This window comes from Pseudoliparis swirei, chromosome 23 (assembly GCF_029220125.1).
Source record: "Pseudoliparis swirei isolate HS2019 ecotype Mariana Trench chromosome 23, NWPU_hadal_v1, whole genome shotgun sequence".
Taxonomy (NCBI): Eukaryota; Metazoa; Chordata; class Actinopteri; order Perciformes; family Liparidae; genus Pseudoliparis; species Pseudoliparis swirei.
The window spans coordinates 7,428,094-7,441,058 of record NC_079410.1 but is presented as its reverse complement, the minus strand read 5'-3'; the positions used below and the strand labels follow the sequence as shown (position 1 = coordinate 7,441,058).

Genomic DNA, 12,965 nt, shown 5'->3' with positions numbered 1-12,965 from the left:
TCAATGATTGATTTGGTCTAAATTGCAGTAGGGACTTGGTGACGGCACTTATAAGTTGTGAGCGAGTCAGCATAGTCAAGCAGTGAGTTGCTATCATAGAGATTGAGTGAGGTCAAGTTTTTTGTGCATAGTGTCCTAAAGGTTCCCATAAAGGTGTTAGAGAGAAGGCCAGAGGTTGATGAATAGAAGGCCACACGCCATACCTTGAGGCTCCACAACAACATAGTTGCCAATGCTACATAAATAGTCCCTGTCTTGTAGGTAGGACTTGAACCAGTCTAGGACCGGACCAGAGAGTCCAGTTCAGTTTTGTCGTCTGTAGCGCAGAATGGTTTAAGATCCAAATGGTCAGATGTATGCCCAACAATATTGATCAAATTTTGTTTCGATAGAAATTTATTTTAGAAATTTTTGTGGAAGCAGTGTTAGTTGTGTTAGTTGTAGACTTGGTATGGGTCTGTTGCCATGATTATTGTATGTTAAGACCCATTTTGAAGTGAAAAGATACTGCTGATAGACGACCTTTTCTATTTTGATTTTTATTTAGCGTGTAGTTTGCATAGTACAGTAATTTTTAAGTGTAAGGGTACAGTAGTACAGGCTTAATAACTGCTGTTTTTAAAGCCTGTTGGCAAATTTTTCTGAAGAGAGGCCTTGGAGAGCTGTTGAATTAACTATTTGCAGTGCAGGTAAAACAGGTAAAAACCTTTTTAAAAAACTTTTAAAAAGGAGCAAAACAACAGGTAGATATAGGTAGATAGTTGATAGTGAGTTTCACAGTTTTAGTCAATGTGTCAAACTGTGATGTTTTTATTCAACTACTTGTGTGTACTTTTGGTGGTTTGTTTATTTTGTTTTTTTTTAGAAATATTATAGCTTATCTGATGTGTAGAATTTTATCCCTATCCTAAAAAATTAAGCGAAGCATTTTATTGTGGATAGGGAGTGGATAGGAGTTCATTATGGTGCCGATCAAATCTCAGCCTCAATGGTTAGGCAAAGTGCATATTAGTATTTTCAGTGTGATGTCAAGAAAAAAAATTGTAGTCTAGCACTCTCAGTTCTATAAAAGAGAAAAAGTTCTCTTTAAGATGTCATGGTGAATCTGAGTTTATTTTTTTTTTTTCGCAGCCAGCTTTGCAGTTTTTTTTCTGTTTTTTACAGATGCAGCATTTTCTCCAGGTGCTTTTGCTTTTTATTAAATTAACCTTAGCATTTAGCATGTGCAATGTAACATATACAATCTTAATCTTAGCATTATCTAGAAAAAACAAAACACAGAGTTGGGTTGAAAGCTGGTGACAGAGACAGAGAACAGAACAGTGCAAGTAGTATCATTGATATATCGTTTTTATTTTAATAATTTCCGATCTACTATGAATGTCAGGAATAATGGACAAGATAAAAGATACAAAGATGATCGGACAAAGCAACATCAATAGCAGTAAGAAATGATGACTTACAACCTTGTAATAAATACCCTTATTGTGGGTGGATTGTGGGTGGTGTTGAGACAGATTGATACAGTCCAAAAGGTGTCGTTAAGTTATTTTGGTATTGTTTTTTTGTTTATTGTCCATATATTGAATGTTAAAATCTCCTGATAGACAGACAGTCATATTCCATGGATTATGACAGCACATCACAGCAATTCATCAAGTTCAAAAAAACTTCAGAATGTTTTGAATCAGTAGTAAATCAGTAGTAAAAACATTTAGGGAGACAGAACAGAACAGCAAATGAAAATGTCAAAAAAAAAAATCTGCCAAAATGATATCTACAAAACATCTGAAAATATAATATAATATCCTCCCTCCTTTACCGGGGCATCAATGGCAAAAAAAAAAATGGGGTTGATTCAGTAAGAACAGTCATTTGTTATTCTCATCAAGCCAGGTCTCAGTAAGGAACATGAAATTCATAACTAGGTCATTATAATCATCATCATTGAAAAGAAAAGACTCGATCGACAATAAGTAATGAATGCAGCTTTTTTGGTTTTAGTGACAGTAGAAAATAGACTGTTGGGGAACAGCTATTAGGTTTGCTGTAGTTTCAGTATATCTTAAGTGCTGATAGTTTTTTCTAGCGGTAATCCTGACACCAGGATTCAGAACTCACAGATCTCTTTAAAAACAACACAAAGGCTATATATCTGTCTTATTCATCACCCTCTGTGGTTCAGGATGTTTCATTAAACCCCCCAAAGTCAGAAGTCCTTCACGGGAGGCGATTTAAAAGTAGCAGCGACACTCGATAGATTTATATAAAAACTACGAGTGGAATCTTGTTTACCAGAAAGAGCGGCAGTGGATCTGACCAGCGTGGCTCTGATGCAGCGTGAGGATTTGGATCAGCCTCACGGGGAGCCTGTGGACACGGAGCCTCACCACACCGAGGCTCACTCTGCCACATGCAGACGCTGTGTGTGACCTCTGATCTCTTAAACGGAAGCTGCATGTCAAAATAAAACACCTGAATACTTGCTGTGTCACTTTGCATGTTGGTTCAATGAACTGTTTCTTCAAATAAGGACAATGCGACAGCACTTGCCTGGCATGCACACACACACAAACACACACACACACACACAAACATGCACAAAAAAATACAACTAAATAATGGATGCAAATTGCAAATAAGAAGCAAGAAAACTGTTGTGATTAAAGCAGTCTCACTTTCTTTCTGCAAAAAAAGCTCACAGATTAAAATCAAACAGAAGTTATTTTCTTTTTTCTTTGTCTAATGTTGAGTACATGTTGTCAATCATCAACAGTCGCTTCATAACATCTAATATAACGGGTTTATTGTTTTGTTTTTTAGAGCTAATTCAAATGTTTATACAGCATATCTGCATTTAATAGTTGATTCATCAAGAATTGATTACAGCTATGTGTCATGTTTGATTCATATTCATTAATTATGTCTCCTCCCCATCAGCATAATTGAGAACCAAATAAATAAATCCTGTCCTCCCTGCTGATATGCACGCTGGCGTCGCCCGGATAGATTCATGTGCTCCCTCCTCATCGCAGATGTCCTCTCACCCCCAATTAAATTATTCACGACACAAAAGGCTGATGGAGATAGCGTCTTTGTTGAATGGAGGCAGCTGACGACCAGTAAACCTGCCACTTCACCTTCTGGCCTCTTATTGCACCTTTTTCTTCTAAAGCTTCAATTAAAACCTGAATCTGCCATTAGTTTTGACCTCTGACCCTGCAGTCGCCCCAGTCTGCAGACGTAGACCGACACGTCTGCTTGGAGGCCTGGTGGTGTGTTAATAAACCGAGAAACACTGCAGCCTCACACTTATTGATTTTTTCCCCCAGCTTTGAGCTTTCATTTGGGGGTTGACACAAGCACACCGGTCAACTTAGAAAGTGACTGAATGCCGACTCAGACACGGAGCCCAGCTCTAATATGTCCTAAACACACACACACTCACACACACACACACGCAAACACACAGTGTCACTGCATTCAATCATTTCCCAGAACGGGAGGCTGGTTTTATTCCCTTTCATGCTCTCTCTGTTCAGATTTTGTGGAACCATAAAAATATGATGAACATTTGCATAAACATATTTCCTGTTTTCACACTGTCAATTCTTGCATGAATGCAAAAGAAGCAACAAGAATAGAAAATTCCACCGAAACCAAGTCTGGGAGTTAACTTCCTGACCCAGTTTGCAGCTCACCCCACATCGCTGACAACGTCTGCTGAACATTACATATGCTCCAAAAGAGGCTGAAATAAAACCGCATATCAAATTAACTCCCAGGTAATATTAAACAATGGCAGCGTACAGAGTGGTGTAAGGAGTTTTTAAATTAACTCTTTTGTTGGTGCCTTTGGAGATGACTGTGTGTGTGTATGTGTGTGTGTGTGATGTGCACACACCACATGACCACACTCAGAGAAAGGTAATAACGTTGCAGCATCTAATTTAAAGAAACAATCAAAACTGGAGTAGTTCATTTCCCACTGGTTTCCCCAGGAGACAGTTTAATCAAATGAGGTAAACACCAACACCTCTACAAACTAATGTAAACGTACGGTTAACGTCCATCCTACCTCAAACTAATGAGCCTTCTAAATACATTAGATTAATCTGTTTCAAATGTGTCTATGACAACAACACCACACAAACATGTTGAGGATCAGCCTCAGACTTAAATACCAGATGATAAATATCACATGATGCTTTCGGAAATCCCAAAGCTCTGAACAATGAGGCGATCTAAGACAAATAAAACATGTTTTGGCAGAAGCAATCAGAGAAACCTCTGTTGTCGCATCTTCCTCACATCAGAGAGACAATCGTCTCTCCGCCCGGCGACAGGAGCTTGTGGACGTCTTTTTTTCTTATTCAGACCCAGAGCCGGCAGTCAGCTGAACATCCATTCTCAGTTCATAACTGCTGGTGAAAGACCAGTTTGTTTTATTCATAACATCTACGCTTACTTCCATTTCAAACACATTACTTATCCCGTCTGTCTTTGAAACCAATCGGCCCGCTTTGATAGACCTGACGAATGCCCCGCCCAAGGAGCGCTGTCATTTGGACTCATTTCCATGCATCGCGGAGAGAGGACCGCTGAGCCGTGAAATACAAAGAAGGTCCCGTCGCAATCGGTGAAAGGATCGCAGAGAACACGACGCCGAAAACCACGTCGAACACGACGCCGAACACGAGCCTGAAGCCCCGCTCCGTGACTCGGTGATGGATTACACCTTTGAGTTTCAGCAGTACAGCCACAACAACGTGTGGATTGAATAACGTTTTATTTTTCGGTCGCAATACACAGCACAACACATGAAGGGGCCGATGTCACGGTGCAAAGACAAGGGTGTGGCTGAAGACAGAAGAGGAGAAACATCTGCTTCTGTTGAATGACGCGCGACTGTTTTGTTCCATCACTTGAGAGGACGGTGGGTATGAACAGCTCCGGTAATGGAGCCGACAGGTGGGAATGAGGAACGCATTAACGGCTGAACCGGTTCGTCTTCAGCTCTGACCGAGGTGAAAGCTGAAAGCATCCAAGGCTCATTTCTTCCTTTGTGGCGAAGCGGAGACCCCCGCGTGGTGAACGGACACCCTTGAAGGTGGTCTTCAAAGAGCTTATTAGAAAGCTACAGTAGACCTCTGGAGCCTTTAAGATATCCAGGATCAAACGCTTCAGACTTTCATGCTTCCTCTGGTAAAAAAAATCCCTTTCCTCAGCCTCCCCCCCCCCCACCCTTTTTTACATTTCCTCCACATCATTAGCTTCCTGTACCTTCAAAAGCAAGTGTTGAAGGAAAAAGTACGCATTCAGAAACTGGATTCATAACTCGGTGTCCGAATGCAAGACTCAGTCTGTGGCTCTGCGGTGTCGAAGGAGGGCAACGCTACGTAAGACGTGGCACATAAACATATAGCAACGCAGGAAATAGCACATGTTTTCGCCTGTGAAGATTCTGTGTGCAGCTTCGGGAAGATTTTTTTGAAAAGATAACACGACAACAGGGAAGATTGACCGGGCTGGAGAGAAAGATACAATTTAAAAAGAGTAAGTGGAAGGCAGGAAGGCAGGGAGAGAGAGAGAGAGATACAGAAAGTGCGGAGACAATAATTACATATTTTTCTTGACACCTTTCGCTCTTCAGGCAATAAACGCTGTCGTGGGTTCTCTCAGCACAGGACGGACATTTTGTTTACCCTTTCAGATTCAAAACATGCGCATGTCAACGTGCCGCCACTGCTTTTATGAGACTTCCTGCATGAATGTATGTCACACACACACACACGGACACATGGTCACACATTCATCCCGGCTCATTCATTACGCAAACTCCCCCCGTGCCGCTTATCCTCATGCCCAAAACATTTGCCTGGACACAAACACACACACACTGGCGCACAGAGGGCGAGAATTCACATCGCCTGGCTCTCCCTGGTTTGCGCCGAGGCGAATCTTAATGAGTCGGAGGCCGAAAAGCCTGCAGCCTGAGTGGTTAATTTATCAGACAGCCCCCCCCCCCCTCCCCCCTCCTTTTCTCTCTCCTGACGCAGCCCTGCATATACTTTTATTAAACGCGTGATAGCCTTGAAATTGTCTGCGGTGATGACACCTGATGCGCCTCCCGCCTACATCCTCTTTGTTTCTACACGTTCAGAATCCCAGTGATCTGCCAGAGGAAGCCAACATTTTAATAGCACAATCATTAAAGTCAGCCAGTCGCGAAAAAACATTTCACCGCTTAACATCTCGCAAACAACAAGCCGCCGCGGGGCGGCGTGCCGCTCGCCGATTGGCCCGAACGTCGGCCTGTATTACTCAGGAGGGATGAAATGATTAGCATCGCCTCATTTGCATCGCTTCTTCCCGTGCCAGCTGGTACCCGTCACAGAGGATGACACGCAGCGTCAACATCGTGCCAGGCGGCAATCGAAGAAGGTGACAGACCAAACATTTTTTCCAAAAGCCGACACCGACGCTCCCAAATGGCTCGTGCTGTCGAGGTTTATATGCAGAGGCGCATCGGGCAAACACAGGGAACGTGCTGGGAAAGATAACACGTTTCTCTCAGGGATGGCACTTGGAAATTGATTGCATATTTAATTTGAAATTAAATTCCGCTGGCTTCATTGGAGTGGCCATTTAGTGACGTTAAGATTAGAGTTGTCCAAAGAAAGTTGATAATTAACGTTTACACTTGTAAGAGCTGATTTCTGTGTATTAATGGAAAAGGAGAAACTGATGAATTTATGTTCGTCAATAAGGCTCATGGGTGACCAAAAGCAATTCTGGAAATTGGGATCCGCTACAGTAAGAGCTTTATCCTCACCCGCCTGACGACTGGCTGCCTCCATTATGGGATGTGACGCAAGCTAAACTTAAGGTGTAGGATAAGGAGATCGATTAAAAAATATTCATACATTCTGTCATATTCATTGAATGTGTTTATATAACTCTGTAATGCTTCCTTTTGGTCACATGACATATCTTGCTTCTCTCCATCCTGGAGAGGGATCCTCCTCTGTTCTCTTCTGAAGGTTTCTTCCCTTTTTTTCCAGTAATGTTTTTTCTTTTTCTTGGGAGTTTTTCCTGATCCCACGTAAGGTCAAAGGTCAGGGATGTGATATGTGTACAGATTGTAAAGCCCTCTGAGGCAAATTCGTAATTTGTGATATTGAGCTATATGAAATAAACTGAATTGAATTGAAAGGAATAAGGACGCAAATAATGAGCCTGTGACCACAGGACCTCTCATGCAGACATCCCCTCTCTCGCTCAGGTATTTTAAGCCGGCATACCCTTGGAATAGGCTCCCTCTCCCAAAGCCATCCATCTTCAGCGGTGATAAAATACAGTTCACTGAATGGGAGGCAGCATTTACCTCACTCATCGACCGAAGAGCAATCACTCCGGCTGAAAAACTACTTCTATCTGAAGAAATACGTCGGTGGTCCAGCTCGTCAGGTGCTGGATGGCACCTTTCACTATTCAGAGAGAAGACCACCAAATGGCAGAGGATTCAAAGTCAAGATGCCATGCCACATGTCAACGGTCTCGACATTTTTAAATGAACCAGAAGCTCGCCCATAAACTACCAGACCGGGCCGCTTCAAGCTGGAACCGACAAGTCACACATAGTCTGAACCAGAAACAAGAATTCCCAAGTTTCAAGGATTTTGCAATCTTTGTGTCGACTGAAGCCGAGATTGCCTGAAATCCAATTACACCCTTCCATGCACTTCATTCATTAGACTCTGACACTGACGAAAAGAGATCTCAGAGACACAAAGAGAGATAACGCCAGTGTTCTCACCGCTCACACAGTTACAGACAACACGCGCCGAAGGTCAGATCCGAGAACGATTAAGACGTCCTGTGATCTCGGTCAAGATAAAAGACGTCGACTTCACGCGTGTCCAAAGTTCACGGAATTACGAAAAGGAGAGGAAACTTTGCTACGGATGTCTGAAATACGGCCACGCTGCAAATGACTCTCGTGACTGCAAAGGAAAACGTCCCACGGTTCTCCATGACTACGACTACGGAGATTAGAGAAGTTCATTAGAAACAGACTCATCCTGCACATCAACGGGAACACCGGTGTTGGTTCCTCTAGCTGGTCTACGCTCGACTCGACACTCAAAGCCAGACTACATTCACGGACCAGGAGGAAACCTGTCACATGTCTTGTAGTAAGATGCTAATGCGAGATGTGCCCGTTAACCCTCCTGTTACCTTCACATTTACTAACATATTTTACCCTCGGGGTCAATTTGACCCCAGCAATTAAAACCTCCAGAAAATTATTAGAATTAATATTGTTTCCCAAGTTTAAGTGTGAGGTACTTTATGTTTGTTTGTTGACTACCTAAATAGCCCTTTAAATATATAAAAAAGTTGATATTTCTTATATGTTTGACACAGTGAAAAACAGCCTGGGGTCAAATTGACCCCAAAGAACACCGACATTAAACATTGAATGGGGTCAAATTGACCCTAAAGGTAACAGGAGGGTTAAAAAAGACAACATGTTGTGATTCCTGTACACACGTATACATGAATGTTTACACTCGTAACAGCTCATTTCTGTTTTATTTGTTCCTTCCGGTGATTTCTGGAGATTGATGGAAAAGGAGAAACTGATACATTTATGTTCAATAGTACCTAATAAGGTTATAATGGTTGAACATGAAGAAAAGCAATTCTGGAAACATCCGTACGCTTCACCATCGTCCGACTGGGGTCCGCTATAATGACCTTTTTACGACCCAAACATGATCACTTGTACTTTGTGACACGTGAAACATCCAATCATCACATCCAATGAGAAAATCAGACATGAATACAGACGACATCGACACAACATATACAGATTCATAAAAGAGTAACATAAATCCGACCTCTATCATTCTTCAGTTGGGAGACCGACTGCCTCTAAAATGAGTTCATGTGGGTCAGATTAAGGTCATGCGGGCACAAATATGAAAGCAGGTGTTAAAAAAAAAGATGGAGTGTACCCCCCCCCCACCCACACACACACACACACACATTCATGTTGAGCAAAGTGAGCGGGCCTGTCAGCCCCATGGCAGCAGTCAAGGGAGGCCCACGAAGCTCTCAGCGGGTTCCACCGCTCCGTTTCATTACCAGCGCCGGCGTGGCGTTCGCGGTCAGAGGCGACCCGGCAGCATCCGCAGGCTCACCTTCAGCTCGCACCGTGAAGGGGGACTCCCCGGATCTCTTGGCCGAGAACTGGCCCCCGAGAGAGGTCATCAGAAAGCACAGGCTGAAGAAGCCGATCCCCACCACGAAGATCCTGCAGGAGACGTGGTCGAGTGACACAACAGCGGGACGAGGTTAAGGCTCGGGAGGAGGAAAAAGAAAGAGTCCGGAGGACAGACGTCGACAAGAAAGTAGAAGAAGACAGTTTGAAACGGGGCGAGTGAGAGAGAGTTCAGGTTGGGGGGGTAATTCAATATGATAACGTCTCATGTTTCAATGTTATTGTGATGAAATCGTACGCCGAGACGTTGTGATACACAACCGTGTGTTGATAATAACAAGCACAGACTGACTGATAGCGTCTAAACAAACTCACTTAAATCAAACTATATATAGTCTCAACCTACATACTATGTATTTGTGTCTGCATGGAAATATAGAAATCAATGATTGTTTTTTTCTCTCTATAATTTCCCTTGAAACTGTTATGTTTATTTTGCAGTCACGTTCTAAAGTGAATGAGAACATACTTTGTCACGTATTTAGTCCACACAGCAGTAAACATGTGGTTATTTAATAAGACGTATTTGTTTATCGAACAACCAGAAAACATATGTAGTTATCGAGATATGAAATGACCTGTATTGTGATAGAGGGTTTTGGCCATATCGCCCAGCCGCTCATCCACATGATACATCATCACTTTAAATCCTTTGTCAGGCTTCATGGAACATGCATTTTTTAATTTAAAAAAAATGTTTATTGTCCCGATCAACCCACAGAAAAGTATTGTGTGAGTGTGTCATCTCGAATGAACCGTGCCACGGATGACTTCTCTGCCTCACACTTTGCTCAGTGGGCGAACATCCAAGATAAAAGCATTCACTTCCAGTCGAACGGTTGCAATTTGGAGAAAACAGCGAACGCACGGCAAACATGCGCGAAGTCCTCGAGCGTTGAAAACAAATGCTTTGGACCGATTAGCCTAAAACTGTCTCCTGTGGCATTCTCCAAGTGCTCGTGCCGAGAAAACGTTTCGGAAACAATTCCTTCGTCACAAAGAGGCGCTGCAGGACTGTCGTTCCCTTCTGTATGCATGCTGGCATTTTCATAAGGTGGAAAAAAAACGGTGAGCAGAGAGAGGCCGCAGTCACTCAGCAGGAGCGTGAGCGAGAGCCCCACGACACTCTCCAATTGGTGAGGTAATGGTGAAGAAAAGGGATTTGATGTCCAGGGAATACGAGCACGCTGTGTGGGAAACACAAGCGTAGGACTCTGCAGTGAGAGGTGCATGTTCAGACCATCGTCTTCACTCAGACAGCTGTTACACATCAGGGCACTTTACTCCAGATAGAGAGAGCCCTCAAAGGCGCATGGCCACCATCACTACCTCATTAATGCCAGTGCACGACCCATCTAGTCAGACGTGTGTGTTTCATGAGTTTATATCTGCTGGAGCTGCTTTCACTCCCCTCCAGCTGCTGCTGCTCGGGACAGTTTGAGCTGTGCAAGCAAACGTTGATTATAGCACAGCTGGCATGCCGTTGTTCTAATAAATGCCAATGGCTCCAATAGAAGGAATAAATGCCAATGGCTCCAATAGAAAGAATAAATGCCAATGGCTCCAATGCAAACAATGAATGCCAATGGCTCCAATAGAAACAATGAATGCCAATGGCTCCAATAGAAAACAATGAATGCCAATGGCTCCGATAGAAACAATGAATGCCAATGGATCCAAGAGAAAACAATGAATGCCAATGGCTCCAATAGAAACAATGAATGCCAATGGCTCCAATATAAAGAATAAATGCCAAAGGCTTCAATAGAAAACAATGAATGTCAATGGCTCCAATAGAAACAATGAATGCCAATGGCTCCAATATAAAGAATAAATGCCAATGGCTTAAATAGAAAACAATGAATGTCAATGGCTCCAATATAAACAATGAATGCCAATGGCTCCAATAGAAACAATGAATGCCAATGGCTCCAATATAAAGAATAAATGCCAATGGCTTAAATAGAAAACAATGAATGGCAATGGCTCCAATAGAAAACAATGAATGCCAATGGCTCCAATAGAAAACAATGAATGTAACTGGCTCCAATATAAACAATGAATGCCAATGGCTCCAATAGAAACAATGAATGCCAATGGCTCCAATATAAAGAATAAATGCCAATGGCTTAAATAGAAAACAATGAATGGCAATGGCTCCAATAGAAACAATGAATGCCAATGGCTCCAATAGAAAACAATGAATGTCACTGGCTCCAATATAAACAATGAATGCCAATGGCTCCAATAGAAACAATGAATGCCAATGGCTCCAATAGAAAACAATGAATGTCACTGGCTCCAATATAAACAATGAATGCCACTGGCTCCAATAGAAACAATGAATGCCACTGGCTCCAATAGAAACAATGAATGCCAATGGCTCCAATAGAAACAATGAATGACACTGGCTCCAATAGAAACAATGAATGTCAAGGGTCTGAACTTGTGAGATGTGCTCTACTGCAGAACACAACATAAAAATCCATATTGATTAAAATGTTCTATTTAAACAATAAACGATGGATGCGGGAGGTTGTCTGATATGATGAGACTAAGCACAGCCACGTGTGAACCCAGCCGAGTGATTCTGACGTGCGACATGTGTTGTGAAAGGCAGCGTGGTCTTACCTGAACGGTTTGAAAGTGAGGAGACATCGCCTCACCATAATGGAAAGGTCGCTGCTGGTTGGAGTCATTTCACACACACGTAGAGCGCGCCGCGTCCTCTGGGCATGCTGCGCGTCGGCGTCACAACCATAACTTTTACCCGGACCAGTCCCCCGAGGGTTGTCAGTCTGCAACTTCCCAGTCCGACAGCTGACCGTGCTGCGTGTGTGTGCGTGTGAGAACAACTTTAGCGGGAATCCCGCCGGTGCGTCCCGGGTCGTTGGACCTCCTCTCCGGCTCTGCGGAGGGATACAAAGGATGGAGCTCAGTGCGTCTCCCCGGGCTCGGTGGTGGCTGTCTCCCCGACGCGGACCGAGCGACAGCGGCTACAACACTTGACTGTTGAGTTCCTTCTTGGTTTCCTTGTGAGTCTGCCGAGGACTCGCTGACTCTTCTGTCCTGTGAGTCGCTCCTTTGCTGCGGCTCGTTTGCCGACTGCGCCATCTACCGGCGCACACGAGAAAAGGAAATGTTTACTGTCTGTTTATTTAATGGATGGAAGACAGAGACAATGGACTGTAATATGTTAACGTCTAGTAGCCTGTAGTCTAAGTAGTGAGTTATATATTATAATATTAGAAAAAAGTCAGATCAGTGTAAACGCATGTCTGGTATGTATCAAGCTACAGGCCTAATAATGAATTAGTTATTCTCAGTCTAATTACCAAGACATTGAACTGATCCTATTTAATAGATTAAATCAATAAAACCGAACCACATCCATAAAAATGTCATAACTATCTACAAGCATGCATTTAGGCTCATTTTTTATATGTAACATAGGCTGCTCCCTTTGAGGTTCAGGACCCGTTTCAGCACCGCGGACAGCGCCGAGTGTGAAGCTGCAGACAGGCCGCGGCTCAGCAGCGACCCCCAGCGGACAGAATACAGAATGCACTGACGGCGCTGTGCTGAACCCAAGCGCAATGGTAAACTCTTTAGTAATTAATTATGTCTCTTAAAACATTGTAAAACGGTTGCATTTTTATTTTAAGAAGGGTATCTT

The 12,965-nt window shown here is 43.1% G+C and overlaps 1 protein-coding gene across 2 annotated transcripts in view; it reads right to left on the bottom strand.

Annotated features, from left to right (window-relative positions):
* LOC130188879 (alpha-1,6-mannosylglycoprotein 6-beta-N-acetylglucosaminyltransferase B) overlaps positions 1-12,004 on the bottom strand; it is a 56,220-nt gene extending 44,216 nt beyond the window's left edge. For both annotated transcript variants that reach the window (XM_056407422.1, XM_056407421.1), the window contains exons 1-2: positions 11,921-12,004; positions 9,210-9,322 (exon numbers count right to left, since the gene is read on the bottom strand). In XM_056407422.1, the coding sequence (XP_056263397.1) occupies positions 9,210-9,322; positions 11,921-11,988 (181 nt within the window). In that variant the 5' untranslated portion in view covers positions 11,989-12,004. The remainder of the gene's footprint in view (positions 1-9,209; positions 9,323-11,920) is intronic.
* Positions 12,005-12,965: the final 961 nt, after the last annotated feature.